Here is a 17,239-nt window from a genome sequence, read left to right as displayed (position 1 = left end):
ACCTTCCTGAAGAAGTGTAACCTCGAGAACTAGTCGCTAATATGAATTAACCTACAGAAAATACTGACATCTCTCTAATTACCTTAAGAAATCTGACGCCATCTGATAAATTTCGCCATCACGATGCGATAATGGCATGCCATTTTTCATGCAGTTTAAGAAGCTGATAATCGCAGCTTGATGTGGAATTTCACTCGAATTTATCAGGTTTTTGTGGTAAAAACTTAAATGGAAAGAATACCTGCCTTAAATGCTCTTTCCTATTGATCCTAGCAATAAAGCAGCTTATCATCATCTTAATAAAGGAAAATTTTCATTTTTACTGCAGTTATGAGTCAAAACGAAGCATGTCGGTTTTAATATTTTGTTTATCCGAAATTCGAGAAAAAACGTGATTTTTTAAATACATTAGGCAGGGGGTTTGTTTTCTTAGAGAAAGTTTTACGGGCGAAATGATGATTTTTTTTTAGAAAAAGCAATTCAATTTTGCTTTGGAAAAAGCATTGAAATGGCGATGCGAAGCAGTAGATTGCAATTCTTGATTTTGACTTTTTAAAAGTAAAATTTTTGCAAACAACGAAGGCTAATCAAAATAAGTTATCTTCTCCTGAACAAACTTAAAAAGATCAAATTTAGGCTTATAAAAAAACAAGTTGCTCGGATCAGGGCAAAGTGACTGTTTTGAGGTCGATGGAGTAGTGTTCACTTTAAAACACGGATAAATTTTTCAAAAATAATGAAAAAAATTCAATTTTTTTTTGAATTTTTTTTCAAAATCTTACCCCCCCCCCCACGCTATGTAAAGTACAATGTGATATATTCTGCAAAACGCAATGTATTAACTACACTAAATGGCATGACTCAATTCAATTTGGAACGATTTCTATGACGGATTATATCTCCGCTTACGCGTTAATATCGCGCATTAATTGTCCAAAGTTGGCCAAAATGGCAATCGTTCAACCCCCATAACTGATCAAAAAATGATAACAGGTAAAATATATTCTCAAATTTAAGCTCAGGACAACAAAAGTTTTTGAATGATATAAAAAAATCCCGTCAAAAATGGCTAGTGAAAAAGTGACTGAAGAAAAAAACCCACCCCGAGCACAAATATTCCGTTACTTTTGTACGAAAATCAGAACAAGACTGCTCGTATCAGGGCGAAGCCCCGAATGTTCCGACTGCCGTTTAAGGTTTATGGAGCAGTAATAACATTAATAAAATTAAATGTAAAGAAAAAAAAATTTCAAATTGAAATTATTTATGAAATTCACCGCCCCACACTCACGCCATATAAAATAGAAAAGGATAGATTTCGCCCCTTGCAACGGATTAAATCTCCGCTTGCACGTTAATAGCGCGAAATATATCGCGCGTTAATTGTCCTAAATCGGCCAAAATGGCAATATTTAAACCCCCATAACTTTACAAAAAATGATCACATGTAAAATCTCTTTTCAAATTTAAGCTCATGACAACAATACTTTTTGAATGATATAAAAAAATTCCATCAAAAATGGTTAGTTCAAAAGTCGATATTTGTCTGAGGAAAAAAAACCACCCAGAGCACAAATATTCCGTTACTTTCGTATCGAAAGTCGGAACAACTATAAATAAATGCTCAGTTTCTAAAAAAAATTTCAAAATTCTCTGGTGGTTTGCTTGATAAGAGGGAGAATGATTTAGCTAAATAGCTAGTGGTCCTAGGCAATCGCTGCATCAAACAAGACTGCTCGTATCAGGGCCTTTAATTGGTCTTGAATAGTTTTTCGTGAATGAAATTTTGACAAACTATGATTTTTAGGCTGACAATAATAAATCCAAAGTGTTAAAATGTGAGTTGTACATAGAATTAATGAGACCAGTTAGCTTGCCTCAGTTTAGCTAGGAACGATCTTGTAGTGCTCGATAATTTGCAACGCATAAATATTTAGCGTTACTTTTTAAGAAATCAATTTTTTGCCCACCGACCCTAAAACTTTTATAAAGGCGCCTTTGGCGCCAATATATACTAACTTTGAGGGGGAGCGCGCGCCAAAAAAATGCGATTTTTTTGTCAACATTTTTCAAAAAGTGCCTAAAAACGGCTTTTTTAGAAGTGCCTAAAACGGTTTTGGAAAAAGCCTTGAAATGGCGATGCGAAGAAGTAGACTGAAATTCTTGATTTTGACTTTTTAAAAGTAAAATTTTTGCAAACAACGAAGGCTAATCAAAATAAGTTATCTTCTCCCGAACAAACCTAAAAAGATCAAATTTAGGCTGATCAAAAAACAAGATTGCTCGGATCAGGGCAAAGTGACTGTTTTTGAGGTCGATGGAGTAGTGTTCACTTTAAAACACGGATAAATTTTTCAAAAATAAAGAAAAAAATTCAATTTTTTCTTGGAATTTTTTTTTCAAAATCTTACCCCCCCCCACGCTATGTAAAGTACAATGTGATATTTTCTGCATAACGCATTGTATTAACTACACTAAATGGCATGACTCAATTCAATTTGGAACGATTTCTATGACGGATTATATCTCCGCTGACGCGTTAATATCGCGCATTAATTGTCCAAAGTTGGCCAAAATGGCAATCGTTCAACCCCCATAACTGATCGAAAAATGATAACAGGTAAAATATATTCTCAAATTTAAGCTCAGGACAACAATAGTTTTTGAATGATAAAAAAAAATCCCGTCAAAAATGGCTAGTGAAAAAGTGACTGAAGAAAAAAACCCACCCCGAGCACAAATATTCCGTTACTTTTGTACGAAAATCAGAACAAGACTGCTCGTATCAGGGCGAAGCCCCGAATGATCCGACTGCCGTTTAAGGTGTATGGAGCAGTAATAACATTAAAAAAATTAAATGTAAAGAAAAAAAATTTTAAATTGAAATTATTTATGAAATTCATCGCCCCACACTCACGCCATATAAAGTACAAAAGGATAGATTTCGCCCCTTGTAACGGATTAAATCTCCGCTTGCACGTTAATAGCGCGAAATATATTGCGCGTTAATTGTCCTAAACGGCAATATTGCGCGTTAATCGGCCAAAATGGCAATATTTAAACCACCATAACTTTACGAAAAATGATCACAGGTATATTCTCTTTTCAAATTTAAGCTCATGACAACAACACTTTTTGAATGATACAAAAAATTCCATCAAAAATGGTTAGTTAAAAAGTCGAAATTTGTCTGAAGAAAAAAAAACCAACCAGAGCACAAATATTTTGTTACTTTTGTATCGAAAGTCGGAACAACAATAAATAAATGCTCAGTTTCTAAAAAATATTTCAAAATTCTCTGGTGGCTTGCTTGATAGTTGGGAGAATGATTTAGCTAAATAGCTAGTGGTCCTAGGCAATTGCTGCATCAAACAAGACCGCTCGTATCAGGGCCTTTAATTGGTCTTGAATAGTTTTTCGTGAATGAAATATTGACAAACTATGATTTTTAGGCTGACAATAATAAATCTAAAGTGTTAAAATGTGAGTTGTACATAGAAATAATGACACCAGTTAGCTTGCCTCAGTTTAGCTAGGAACGATCTTGTAGTGCTCGATAATTTGCAACGCATAATTATTTAGCGTTACTTTTTTCAGCATCAAAGTTTGAAAAGAGCAGTTCAGATCAGGGGCGGATTTAGGGGAGGGGGGGCGGACGCCCCCCCTCAGGGATTCGACCCCCTGCCGACCCAAAGGGTCCTCCCTTTGGTACTTTTTAAGAAATCAATTTTTTGCCGACCGACCCTAAAATTTTTCTAAAGGCGCCTTTGGCGCCAATATATACTAACTTTGAGGGGGGGGCGCGCGCCAAAAAAATGCGATTTTTTTTTGTCAAAATTTTTTCAAAAAGTGCCTAAAAACGGCTTTTTTGACCTGTTTTTTCAAAAATTTGCCTCCGGCGCAGAAAATTTGGCCAAAACAGGGACCTTTTAGTGCTTTAGAAGAGCTCGAAAATCAATTTGGTCGAGCTAAAAAAAAAAAAAAGGTCGTCAAAATGTTCGAAAATTTTTTGAAAATCCGTCCCCCCCTCGAAAAAATCCTAGATCCGCCCCTGGTTGAGATAGAATCGTTTCAGAGATACTGTCAAGTAAGGTTAATATAGTGATTGTGCGTGCCGGGCTGTGCTCTGGAAGATACAGGTATGCATATATGAATAGATCAAATATTCTTTTGGAAATTGGTCTGAATAAAAAAAATTATTTCGTGTTTTGGAACAATGGCCTACTTGCACAGCAACTGGCTACTCTTGTTTCTTTATTTTTCTCTTGAAGCATTAACAAAAAATCAAATTTTGATTCAAATAAAGTATTTTTAACGTTTTGATAAATAGGAAAGTCAACTATTTGCATGCTTCAAAAATAATTTTTCTAAGTAATCTTCTGAAGTTGTGCTGGAATTGTTATCGAAGGGTTTTATCATTTTGGGGTTGGGTTAAGTTCGGTCGCTGAGAAAAACAGGGGTGATTAGAATCCAAAGCTGTCTGTTTTCAAGGCTGCTCAGCATGATATTTAATTCTGGACGCCCTCGTCCATTAAATAAACTGTCCTTCAAATAAACTGTCAACTCATTTTAAAATACGCTTCGCTTAGCAGCGCTTTGCTGACATAATCCCTAATGGATTGGCTCAAATCCTATCGTAACTTGTTATTGTGTTGATAATTTAAAGTGCCATTGAAGTGTTTATTTTATACTAAATTACTGAAATTGACATGTTTTTATTTGAACTAATTTTTTTTCTTCAAATTTGTGATTTCAACATTCTCAAGGCAGGTCAAGTCAAGCTGGGTTAAATAACATGATCTTGAAAGACGTGGAAATTAGGAAATGTTTGGTTCTTAACCCAAACATGAACCCAATCATTCGACGCATTTATCGTTCTTGATACATGGACAAGAATGTAGAAACAGATGACAAAAGTTTTATAAAAATTGTTTGGAAGGGTTTCTTTTAGGCGCAATGTAAATTGAAAAATTAGTTATCGAAAAAGTACGAAAATATATAGCCGAAAAGTTGCCGGTTTCCGAGCGTTAAATAAAAAATACCACGTAATTTTTTCGGATGAGGAAACTGACAAAAACTAAGTCTGAGAAAAAAAATTGCGCATAGCGTGCTCGGTGCGAGGTAAAGAAGACGACATGCATTAAGATGACATAACATTAAGAAGACAAATACTCATTAAAAGATTTAAAATGAACTGTTCAAATTTAAGCAAGCCTTCGTCTTAAAGTCCCATCAAAAAAGGTTGTCGTCTTTCGTCTTATTTGCCGTACACCACCGTGTTCAGATCAACATGCGTTCAACCAGGGAATGATTTCCCGGGTCGAGATCCCGCTCAAAAATTGAACGGTTTGAGCGGTTTTCCAGCAAGATTTGAGCGGTTTGGGCGTTTTGTTTGAGCGGTTTGCGCAAGACTCGAGCAGTTTGGGCGAAAAACCGCTGAAACCGCTTATTATGAAGCAAGATTTTGAGCGCAATTGCCTAAAAAACCGCTCAAACCGCTCAAATCTTGCTTCAAGTTTGGTGAAAAGTCTTGGGCTAGGATTTTCCCGAGTATACACAACGAAGCTATTTTAGCCAAAAACTCCACGTGGCGCGGAAAATACGTTCCATTTATGGTCAAGCCTAGATTTCGCTGCTAAGAATGAAATAGCCCATAATAAAAAAATCTGCTAAATTTTTAAAACCCATGACTCTCATAAACTACATACGAGCTCCACTTGTTAGTGCCAAACGTTCTGATCTGTTTTCAAACCTAATCTTAAGTTGAGTAAAAACTGACCGGATCTCTTTAACTACACCATTTCAAGGCCTATTGAAATGTTAGTGACATCCTTTGAACAAACCGTATTTTCAATTGAAAGTCAAGAAATAATGCATGCTCAAATGTGTGTTCATAAGTTTTTTTCAAATCGTGAAATTTCAATTGAATCACGCTCAGAATGGCCAAGTATAAAAAAGCTCAGAATGGCCAAGAGATGGATTTGTTCATCAACGCTGATGCCTTGAAGGAGCCAGGACAAACACTTCAGGATTACCGTTTCCGTCATGTCAAATCTATTGTGGAACGAACAAGTTGTGAGATTACTCCACAGAAATGTGTTGGTTGGTACAATCATACGATGACATGTATCCCGGATTGTTTGGCCAGGAATAAAATAGACGGATAAACAATGAATGTTGCATAAAAACCGTTGATTCTTTAAATTATATTCTGTTCTTATCCATTTGGAATAAAATCGTTTTTCTATTCTTTAGAACTTACGAAATAAATGTTATTTCAATAGAAGTTACCTATAATTCTTTTCAAATTACCAATTGTTCAAAAGGCTTTGAAAAGGTGTATTTACTCCCTTAGGTACCTAGTAACGAATCTCCCCCTTCAAAGAAATAAATCAACGATTAAGCATATGAGAATTTTGTACTTAGTAACGAATCTCTCCCCTCCCCCTTTGCAAAAGGGGGAAATAGTTAAAGAGATCCAACTGACCGGAAGGTCTCATGATGATCGCACAGGATAGTGCTCCGTTGAATGTAAATATTATTTATGCGAGAATCTTAATCAATACACAAGCTTGACAACAGTTTATTTTAGTTCTGAGTTTTGAAGAAAGCCAGCAAAATCAATGTTAGGGGTGTTTTTTTATTCAGACCAATTTTTGAAATAAAGCTGTAGAGCCGGGATCAATCCTGGAATCTACGTGTTCCCAAGACGGTAAGCTAAGCCTTATCTTGCATGCGCTTTGAGACTACATGTATTACTCAGTATTACTCATGTATAAAATTGTAACAAAAACTATTATCCACCACATAAAATTGTTTCAAAATGAAATCAAGTTAATTGCTCATTAAATTGTTCCGACTTTCAAAGAAAGTAGAGAATATATGCGTGGGAGGATTTTGTTATCCAGACCAGCAATTCTTTTAAAAAATATGGGACAGTCGATATCAGACCTGGACTCTACGTGTTCACTGAGCTCAATTTCCCTGTCCCCTTCAAGCTAACCTATGTTTGCGAAATGTGAGAAATAATTATAATTGATTGCAGTGACAAAGCAGAAAAAAATAAGTATTGCAAAAAATATTTAAAAAGAAATAGCATTATATATTTGTTGCAATTACATTTCTTGTAATATTTATTGGGCATCCATTTACGAGCTACCAAAAATGCTCTTTGAGCCTCTATAAAGTGTGTATGTAATAGTTCGAAGACCTTATCTATGATGACGATAGCGTAACACAAATTATTCTCCCACACACAAATTGTTTCCTATTTGAAATCAGGTGAGCACAATAAAGTGACAGATTTTTTGTGCTGGGTTTTTTCTCGAGACAAATTCCGCTTTTCTGATTTGCCATCTTCACTAGTTTTTTTCAGGTCATTTGAAACTGTTGATGCCAGTAGCTCAAATTTGAAAAAATGTTTTTACCTGTGAAAATTTTTCGCATAGTTGCGAGGGCTTGAAAATGACCAGTTGGCCCAATTTGGGTTAATTAATGCGCCATATAGCTTGTGCTAATAAAGCGTCAGCGACTATTATTCCGATTGAAATCGTTCCAAATTGAATTCAAGCATGCTATTTTTTTCAATTAATAAGGTATTTTATGCTAAACTAGGACTAAATATTACTTAAGCTGGCGTCTGGGGGATGATTAATTTTAATTTTTCCACTTTTTTTGGAATTTTCTTGCATTTCTTTAAATGGAACACTACTCTATAGACGTTAAAGGACTGTCAGAACATTCAGGGTGTCGCCCTGATACGAGCAGCCTTGTTTTTGCATAGGACTCAAATCTAAGTACCTATGCGATAAGCAAGGGTTTTGCAACTGGGTACGAGACTTTTTTCCCGTAAATAACTTTGGTCATAGAATGATAAATATTTAAAGAAGTTTGAAATGGCAAACTTACAAATATGCAGCTTATGCAGCGTATTTGTTTGGCCTGTTTAGTGCTTGCAATGTAGCGCGTAGATGCATATCCTTTTTTTGATTTTTTAACTGAAAATATTTTGCCTGTTTCCAGCTTATTGAGTGTCGGCTTTAATTTTGTCGGCTTACTTGCATGATGTTTTTTCTAATTTTTTTTTTCGGAGTAGGTTCTTTTTAATTCAATTCAATTTTGATTTGACATGTTTGGGATTTTGAAATCACTTCCCTGATCTTCAATGAAAAAGGTTAGAAAAAATCATAAAAAATTTTTCAAATTTTTTGTCGAGTTTATGTTTGGAATTGCTTATCGAACTTTTTTCTTTTTTCAATAAAACTTTGTTCGGATATTTTCCTCGATACTTCTACATCGGCCTGTTGTTCTTATCATTTTGTTATTAGCAAAGGTAGTTATAGAACGATAATTTTTAAGCAAGAGACTCGGTTTTAGGAGGCCTTAAGTGATATCAGATCTCAAACTACCGTTAATTGTTTTTTTATTCATATTTTGCTCGTAATTTTGAGATTTCTGTTTTTCAAAATAGCAAATTTGGATTGTTTGCGCTGTTTGCTTCCAGTACACTTAATGTTTTTTCTACTTTTGTGGGGTGAATTTGTATTTTCAATTGAAGTTTACACAGGTTATTGTGATTGAGATGTTTCGTTTTCATACCTACCAAAACTTGATGACAACAAAAAAAATGGACGGCAGTCTTAGTTTTTGTCTTAGTTTTTTTGGACTTAGCTGAGAGCAATTTTTTGGCGTAATGCCTTGTGATGTCTGATAGTTTTGCGTACAAATCGATTAAATTGAATGGGACATCGATTTTTTGACAAAAAAAAATTAAAAAAGTTTCAACATTTTCTGTCTTTAAAAATCCTCTATTTGTATATTTTAGGACCATTTATCCCCGGTTTTGTCTGCATAGTTACCGCTCGGCAACTTTTTATTCTAGTTCAAGGCTGGTTGTTGTGTTCTGCCACAAGTTTTCATCAAAATAAGTTTCATTTTGAGAAAAACATTTAAAAGTGTTGGGTGTTGTTTTTTGGCGTTTTTTCATTTTTTTTCACGATTTGTTGGCTTTACGTTTTGCAAGTGGTGCGAAGCTCAGCTTCGCTTCTGAATTATAGTTTAATTTTTTTTTTATTTAATAAATATTTAATAATAATTAAATAATAATAACAATTTAATAATTGTCAGCAGCGTTATGTTCCCTAATTGAATAAGGCGAAGATCACACTATTTTGAAAGCGCAAAGAGAAGAGGCAACTGAAAGAACAAACAAAATATGACATTTGTGAAATGCAACAAGTATTTACCATCTGATTGTCTAATGTAATTATACATAACAATATATAATCCATCGAATTTCTTTAGCGAACAAACCTTTTAAGCTGTAGAACGCAATATTAAATTCTTTTTTTAAAAAAAAAGATTTTTGCGGAATCAGAACGCCAAAACGGACCCAAAACTAGGGAAAATCGTCTAGATAAACTTGAAGTTATCATAATAATTGGTATTGGCAGCTCAAAATTGATCTCCAGTGATAGTCCTAAACTTTTTTACCAACATTTTTTGGAGACCAAAGATCAATCGGAACAATCAGGACCTTTCCTTGGTATACGAGCAGTCATGTTGTTATTAATTCAATTAGTTTTTACATGTTTGTAGATGAAGAGCAGCTGTTTGCGCGCAATAGAGACCTGGAGAGTACCTCTACCAACCACCAGTACACAGTGCAGGAGAGGGAGATCCTGGGTCAGTTCGAGGCAGTCGACTACCTCCCCCCACACTCACAGGCATACAAAAAGTGGCTGTCGGGACAACCCTCAAGGTACGTCATCTTTTCTCAAAATACCACACCCGCAAGATACGAAATCTTTCTTAACAGGCTTCATCTAAGAGAGATCCAACACAAAATATGTTCGAGGAAAACTGCTGTACAGCTGTTGTCCCTAACGAAGACCCTCATGCAAATTATTTGCCATTTTCTGCTGGTACAAATGCTGTAACAACAAAAGCCAAAATTACCCTGCATGATACATAATTACGATTCAGTGTATTTACAGCTGGCCTGAGTTTTAACGGTAGACAAACTTTTTCACCTTAAAAACAAACTTTGAACCTTTTTAATAGCGGAATTTTAAAATTAGATTACATATAGTCATACTGCATTAAATCCAATTAATTTCAAGCCTTTGCCAATTAAGATGAATTTTTATATAGGTTTATTTATATTTTCATCGGTGTTTTCAATAATTAGGAGGGAGGGTTTAACAAAAGGGGAGGTGTTACTTGGTTCTAAGTTCGTTCATATTCAATTGTTGGGTTCGAACATTTAAAGACTAGTAATTTTTTCTAGTTTTATCAAGTAAACTAATTTAAAATGTTATCAAGATCACACGGTTGATTTTCTTCTGAAAAACACCAAACATAGTGGGAAAGATGTGAAAATTGATGTAAGTATTGACAAATTTATGATAGATATACCTTCATTTTGACAGATATATGGAGCTCAATCCAAAAACCGATAGTTTTGTTTTCCTGAAACATCTACTAACGTATACAAGCAATGCAATACCCCACCTCGTGACTGGTGAAATAAAATATAGAGGTGGTATGCCATAAAATTATAGATTATTGATATCAGTGCCATAAATTCTTCAAAATTTCAGCGTTCAAGAAACTATGTGCTTTATTTTTTTCTTAATAGGAGTCTTATATGACCTTCTGCTGATTAATTTATTCATTTTATAGCTAACAGCTTACGCTTTTGTTTTTGATCAAAAATTATTACACTTTAATGGAATTTTTTTTTCAATTGTCCAAAGTATTGCTGCACGTTCATTTTGTGCGAACGTTCATCAAAACTATTTTGCTATTTGCCGAATTATCTTGTTTATAAATACATCCGTATTATAATTTTCAAATTTAACCAAATGAATTCACTTGAAAAATGACAGCAAAACGTAGACATTCCACTGGCTATGACTGCGTCCCCAATGATAATAACTTCAACACTGAATTCGAGGCCGAGTTTATTCCAGCCTATCAGAGGCGACTTAGTAAAGACGAGGCATTTATGACGTCATCAGCAGTGATGGGTGTGCTGTTTAGGCTAGACTGGGACAGGTGGATCATGATGGGACTGATTGGATTCCTAACTGGACTCATTGGGTTCCTGCTGCACCAGTTCATCGGCATCATCACTCAATACAAGTGGTTCATTGCCAGACAACTAGTCGAGGTCAGAGTTTGATAACATACAAATAAGCAAAGGGCTCACATTCATCGGAAAGGAAACAAAGAGGCACAAAAGGGTAGCCGGTTGTTGCGCAATTAGCACAAAAAACTCCGACCATACTCATAACTTCTTTCAAAGAAGCTTTCTTGTAAAGTTTGTGTCGTGTTCTGCGCGTGGCATGATAAGAAGAATTAGACGACAGCTCAGAACTTAAGTATATTTGGCATTAGTAGACCAAAAGGGGAAAACATCTGAAGTCTTAATTTTTTTTCTTGCCATGGAAGCGCTAAATGAAGCTTCGTAAGCTAGTTTTTATTTAAAATCGGTTTTTCTCAACAGTGAGAAAACGTTTAGGAATTTTTTCAAAACATTTTGAACCACGACTAAAGGGGCTTTAATATGATATATCAAGCAACCATTTCTAGTTTTTTGATACCTGTTTTTGCATGGGGAAAAAGTAAAAAAAAATAACCGAAACACACCCGAAAACGAAGTTAGATCAGAAAAATCTAAAAACACCTGAAGAAAAAGTTCCTTTTCTTTCAATAGTCTGAATATTGTTTTAGCTTAAGTCAATTTTAAAGTACTCCTCTTGGTTTTCATTAAACCAACTGAAAACTACAAAAAAGGTTGTCTACATTAATTTAGTTACTCAATTGGAGATATAATTGAAGCCAATGCTGCCGAAAAAACTAAGGTAAATGGTTGTTTAGCTATCAATTTTTTTCGTTATCTCGTTTATTGCTTTAATTTCGGACTTAGAAAAATGAAGGGCTAATTGTTGTAAAGGGAGTGATTTTTTTCTTTCGATACAAATTTCAAATTTTTTAAACGGTTTTTGGCGAATTTTTTTCATACCATCTGAAAAATATTGATGTCCTGTGCTCGAAATAATTAATATATTTCAAATCAGATTGTTTTTTTGCAAAATTTATGGGTGTTCGAAAATAGCCGAACTAAGGTATTCAACGCGCTTTTTATTGTTTTTTGCAGAGCATAAAACACAATAAAACGAGGATAGCCGGTTACGTCAAGTAGCACAGAATGTTCCGACCATTGTCTTCGGAATTCGCCAAAAACTACTGTTTAGAGCGATTTTTTCCAATTTAGTGTAGTTTTTTCTGCTTGGTGTGATAAACGGATCTGACGTAAAAAAATAATTTGGGCATATTAGACAATCATTGTAATATTGACATATTGGACAAAAATGAAGATGGAAAACTCCAAAATACTTGCTCAAAATCGAGTTTTAAGTTCCTAAGTTAGGCATAGTTTTTGCTTGCTTGCTTTTTTCGCTCGAATTAAGACAAGAAATTAACCATTTCAAACCGCTATTTCAAAGTGTGTTGTAATCGGGAACTAGACTTTTTTTACCGTAAAAAAATTTTCTTACACCTTTGTTATTGAATTTGATGCTGTTATATTACAGATTCTTTGCATTTTAAGACATTTTGTTGGCACGAAGGTAACACGGTTGCGTTTGCACCCTGTAATCTTGGCTTCGAGTCCCGGTCGAACCTGTTTTTTTTTCAGTGTCTGAATTTTTTTTTTTCGTAATAGTTGAATAGTCTGACTATAGTTTGTCGGCTTATGTGTTGTCGGTTTAGTTGTCACACTACATTTTTGGTTTAGTTGACTTAGTTTTTAGTTGTAGACTCAAGTGTCTTGGATTAACTCCTGAAGGTTTTTAAATGTACTATCGTCGACTGCTATTTTTTCCTCTTTTTTGTTTTTTTTTTCGCTTAGAAGTTTAGTTCGGCCTAAATGATTTCGACTCATGTTTTGTCAGTTTTTGAACTTATTTTACACTGGGTGAAGGATAAAAATGATTCTTATTGTTTTGAACAAATCAGGTTGGTTATTGCATAAAAGTTACCGATTCAACCAACTTAATACTTCAAAATTTTTTCATGAAAACATTTTCCTCTGGCTTTTTTTGTCTTCGCATCAATTTTCATAGTGAACGCTCGAAAAATACTAAGCTTGTTTAATTCTAGTGGTTCTGTTTCTCGCATTTTATTTTGAAATTGATTTTTTTCGTGGTGAGTAGCGAAGTAGTCCCGTTAGAAATTACTTGAAATTGATTTGAGACAGGATAAATGTTTTAAACCTTGCGTTATATGCAAAATGTGTAAAAATACGGGGTAGTCTTGTTTTATTTTGCTCTCGTCTCCAGGCTGTTTGTCCTCATCCTAGATTTTATCATTGTTATCGCTTCGAATTTCTCTATTTCGTGAATTTGATGACCACTTAGTAGTGTTAAACGCTTCTAAAAAACGAGAAAATGTAAAAGAGAAGTGCAGCTTCGCTTCCTTGGCTTTTAGTATTTAGTAAAATTTCCTCACTACCAACGATAACTTTGTCCAAAAAACAACAACAAATTCAGGCCAGACTTTAATTACACTGAGAGAAATTTTGAATTAGTATATTTCTCGGAATCTTACAGTTGAAAAAGATTTAGATCATAACACAATAGATACCCCAAGGCTTGCTTGCTAATCAATCATGAAAAGTTCAAGCAAACTAATGGACCCTGTCAGCCCTTAATGCTAGGCGGAGCAGAAATTGAGCTAGGTAATACAGCAAGACACTGCTTGAAATCTATTTCTACAGATAACGGAAACCTAGTCTCTTGAAGTCGCCCAGCCAATGAAGCGTAATCGTCTGGTAGCTATTTGCCGCTAAGATAATTTGCCACTACGAATTTTCTTTTATTTTATTTTTCGACAACGTCTGCTCTTTGCCATGATCAGTTTACGGTTGAACGGTTGTGATTAAAATTTGTCAAATTCCTCGCATTTGGTGACTTAATTGTTTCGATGTGCATTGCGCGTGTTTATTTTGGTCAATTTCTACTGAAAAGGCTAAAAATTTCCTCAATCTTTTAACTTTTTCAATAATTTTTTTTGTTTTGACTTTCGAAGAAAGTGGCGGGATATTTGAGCTCGGGGTAGTTTTTTCTCCAGGCAAGTTTCGGCTTTTTAACGGAAATTTTTTATATCATCCAAAAAGTTTTGTTGCTCTGAGCTTAATTTAGAAAAGATATTTCACTTGTGATGATTTTTCGTTAAGTTATGGGGGTTTAAAGATTGCGAGTTTGGTCAATTTGGGGCAATTATCACGTAAGCGTATTTAATCCTTCTTAGAAATAGTTCCAAATTGAATTGCGGCATGCTATGTGGTCTATTCAAGTCATTTCTATTAATTCGTTTGATACAAAATGTGTGGGGGTATGGTTTTCAAAAAACAAAAATAAGAATTTTTTTTATTTTTCGTGAAAGTCTTCACGATTCTTAAGCTGACACTACTTCATTGACCTTGGAAAAGTCGAAACCATCCTGGTTTGTCCTGATACGAGCTGTTTTTTTTTGTTTTTTGAAGAAAGTGACGAAATATGTGCTTCTGGTGGTTTTTTCTCCGGACAATATTCAACCAAGAGTTTTTGGTCATGCTTAAAATATTGTTGTCTATGGCTGAATTTTAAAGATTGTTGACTTGTGATCAGTTTTCATAAGGTCTCAGGGGATTTGAAATTGACCAATTTATTAGCGTGCTATATATTTCGTGCTATTAATACCTAAGTGCAGATTTAACTGGTTTTAGAAACTGTTCCAAGACGTTTTGAGGCACTGTGTTTGGTCCTTTTTGATGCTTTGTCATTTGCGAAGTATATCGTTGTGTAGCTTACATAGCGCCTAGAAGGATGGTTTTCAAGAAACTATCTCAAACACTTTTTTTACATTCACCAATTTTTGTAGCAAACACTAATCCATTGACTTTGAAAAGCAGTTGACACATTCAGGTCTTTGCCTTAATACAACAGTCTTGTTTTTCTACTTTTAAAAAAATTTACGGAACCTTTGTGCTCATAGTAATTTTTTTTCTTCAGAGCAATTTCGACTTTTTAACTAGTCATTTTTGACGGATTTTTTTATTTCTTCCAAAAAGGTTTGTTACCCAGGACGCAAATTTTTTATAAAAAAGTTTCACCCTTGGTATTTTTTTTGCAGAGTTATGAGTTTTAGAGATTGCCAATTTGCTCTGTTTGGGGCTATAAACTTCGGCCTATATATTTAGCTTTATTAATGCGCAAGCAAATATTTAATCATACTGTGAAATAGTTTCAAGTTAAATTGAAGATTGCGATTTGGGCCATTCAATACTCTGCTTTTTACGAAATATATTACTTTGCAGTTTACATAGCGGGTTATGGGGTGATTTTTTCGAAATTGTTTCGTTTTATTTAGAGTCATTTTTTTTAATGAACACTACCTCATAGACCTACAAAGCACTCGTAACATTCTTGGCTGCGCTCTGATCCAATTATCATAACAATTTTCATGACGGAATTTTTGGTTATACCATTCAAAAGGTATTGTTGTCCTCAGCTTAAATTTGATAAGGTATTTAACCTGTGATCTTTTTTCGTAAGGCTATGGGGGTTTAAAGATTGCTATTTTGGCTAATTTGGGACATTTAAAGCGCGATATATTTCGCGCTATTAATGCGTAAACGATATTTAATCCGTCTTAGAAATCGATCCAAATTGGTTCAAGGAAGCTTATATGCCATAATTGCTTTGCTAATAGGCGCAAAATCTATCACTTTGTACTTAATATGACGTGCGGGGGATGTTTTTACATAAAATCTCAAATTTTTTTTAAAATTTTTTTTAAATTTTTTTTTATTGCTTTGAAATTTTCATCTTATTAATGCTCTATAGACCTTAAAAGGCAGTCGAAACTTTCAGGGCTTCGCCCTGATACGAGCAGTCTTGTTCTTTTTCTATTGGTTTTTCTGAACAACCAACTCATTTAATGTTGTTCCGACTAATGAAATTGGGGAGGAACTTTTTTTCGTGTCTGTTTTAGTTTTTGTTCCGACTTTCGATACGAAAGTAACGGAATATTTGTGCTCGGGGTGGGTTGTTTATTCTTCAGACAAATTGCGCCATTTTTGACGCAATTGTTTTATATCATTCGAAAGCTATTGTTGTCCTGAGCTTGAATTTAAAAAGATATTTCACCTGTGATCATTTTTCGTAAAGTTATGGGGGTTTAAAGATTGCCATTTTGGCCAATTTGGGACAATTAACGCGCGATAAGTTTCGCGCTATTAACGCGTAAGAGAGATTTAATCCATCTTAGAAATCGTTTTACTTTGGTTGAAGGAAGCTTATTTGCAATAATTGCGAAGAAAACGGAATTTTTATGCTCGGAGTCCTTTTTTTTATTCAGTCAATTTTTACGGTCGAAATGATAGTTTTAAAAAACAATTTTTTAATACTCATTGAAGATATTGACTTCATGAGTTCAAATGTAAAAAGATATTTCACCTCCGATTATTTTTTGTAAAGTTCTAGGGGTTTGAAAATTGTCAAATTTTCTTTGTTCTGGACTCAATTATGCGCGCTTTGAAGAATTTATTCATAATGCTGAGTGCGTAACGCAAATTATTTATGCAAGGCGATTATCCCGCGCAACAAAATTGTTCCAAACTGAATTGAGGCTAGCTAATTTGTCGTATTAATTTTGTACGACTCAAAATTTTACACTTCGATATTGTCCAAAAAATATAGGTTTTCAATATTTTTTTCCACAAAAACTATTCGATATAAGCTTTGCCCTGATATACGAGTTGTCTTGTTTGTTACTAGGAGCAAAATTTATCACTTTGTACATAATAGTGCGTGTGGGGGATAATTTTTACAAAAAAAATCTCAAATTTACACAAAAAAAATGGTTTTGCGTATTGCATTTAATTTTTCTAATGTTGATACTACTCCATAGACCAGCAGTCTTGTTAAAAAATTAAACTACTGACAACAATGAACTTTGAATTTCCAATGACTAAAATAAACAATTGGAACTAACTTCGTAAACCGCGATAGTAACGAAATATTTTTATCAAATAATAAGTGTTAAACACGTCAAGAAATCTTTTTGAAACACGTTTTGAGGCACTGTGTTTGGTCCTTTTTGATGCTTTGTCATTTGCGAAGTATATCGTTGTGTAGCTTACATAGCGCCTAGAAGGATGGTTTTCAAGAAACTATCTCAAACACTTTTT

At 34.3% G+C, this 17,239-nt stretch overlaps 1 protein-coding gene across 7 annotated transcripts in view; it reads left to right on the top strand.

The window, feature by feature from the left end:
* Positions 1-17,239, top strand: part of LOC134838902 (chloride channel protein D-like) — an 83,054-nt gene that overhangs the window by 22,435 nt on the left and 43,380 nt on the right. For all 7 annotated transcript variants that reach the window (XM_063854213.1, XM_063854212.1, XM_063854206.1 and 4 more), the window contains exons 3-4: positions 9,598-9,760; positions 11,044-11,173. In XM_063854213.1, the coding sequence (XP_063710283.1) occupies positions 9,598-9,760; positions 11,044-11,173 (293 nt within the window). The remainder of the gene's footprint in view (positions 1-9,597; positions 9,761-11,043; positions 11,174-17,239) is intronic.

The sequence above is a fragment of the Symsagittifera roscoffensis genome, chromosome 2 (assembly GCF_963678635.1).
Source record: "Symsagittifera roscoffensis chromosome 2, txSymRosc1.1, whole genome shotgun sequence".
Classification (NCBI taxonomy): Eukaryota; Metazoa; Xenacoelomorpha; order Acoela; family Convolutidae; genus Symsagittifera; species Symsagittifera roscoffensis.
This window is presented reverse-complemented; position numbering and strand designations above follow the sequence as displayed.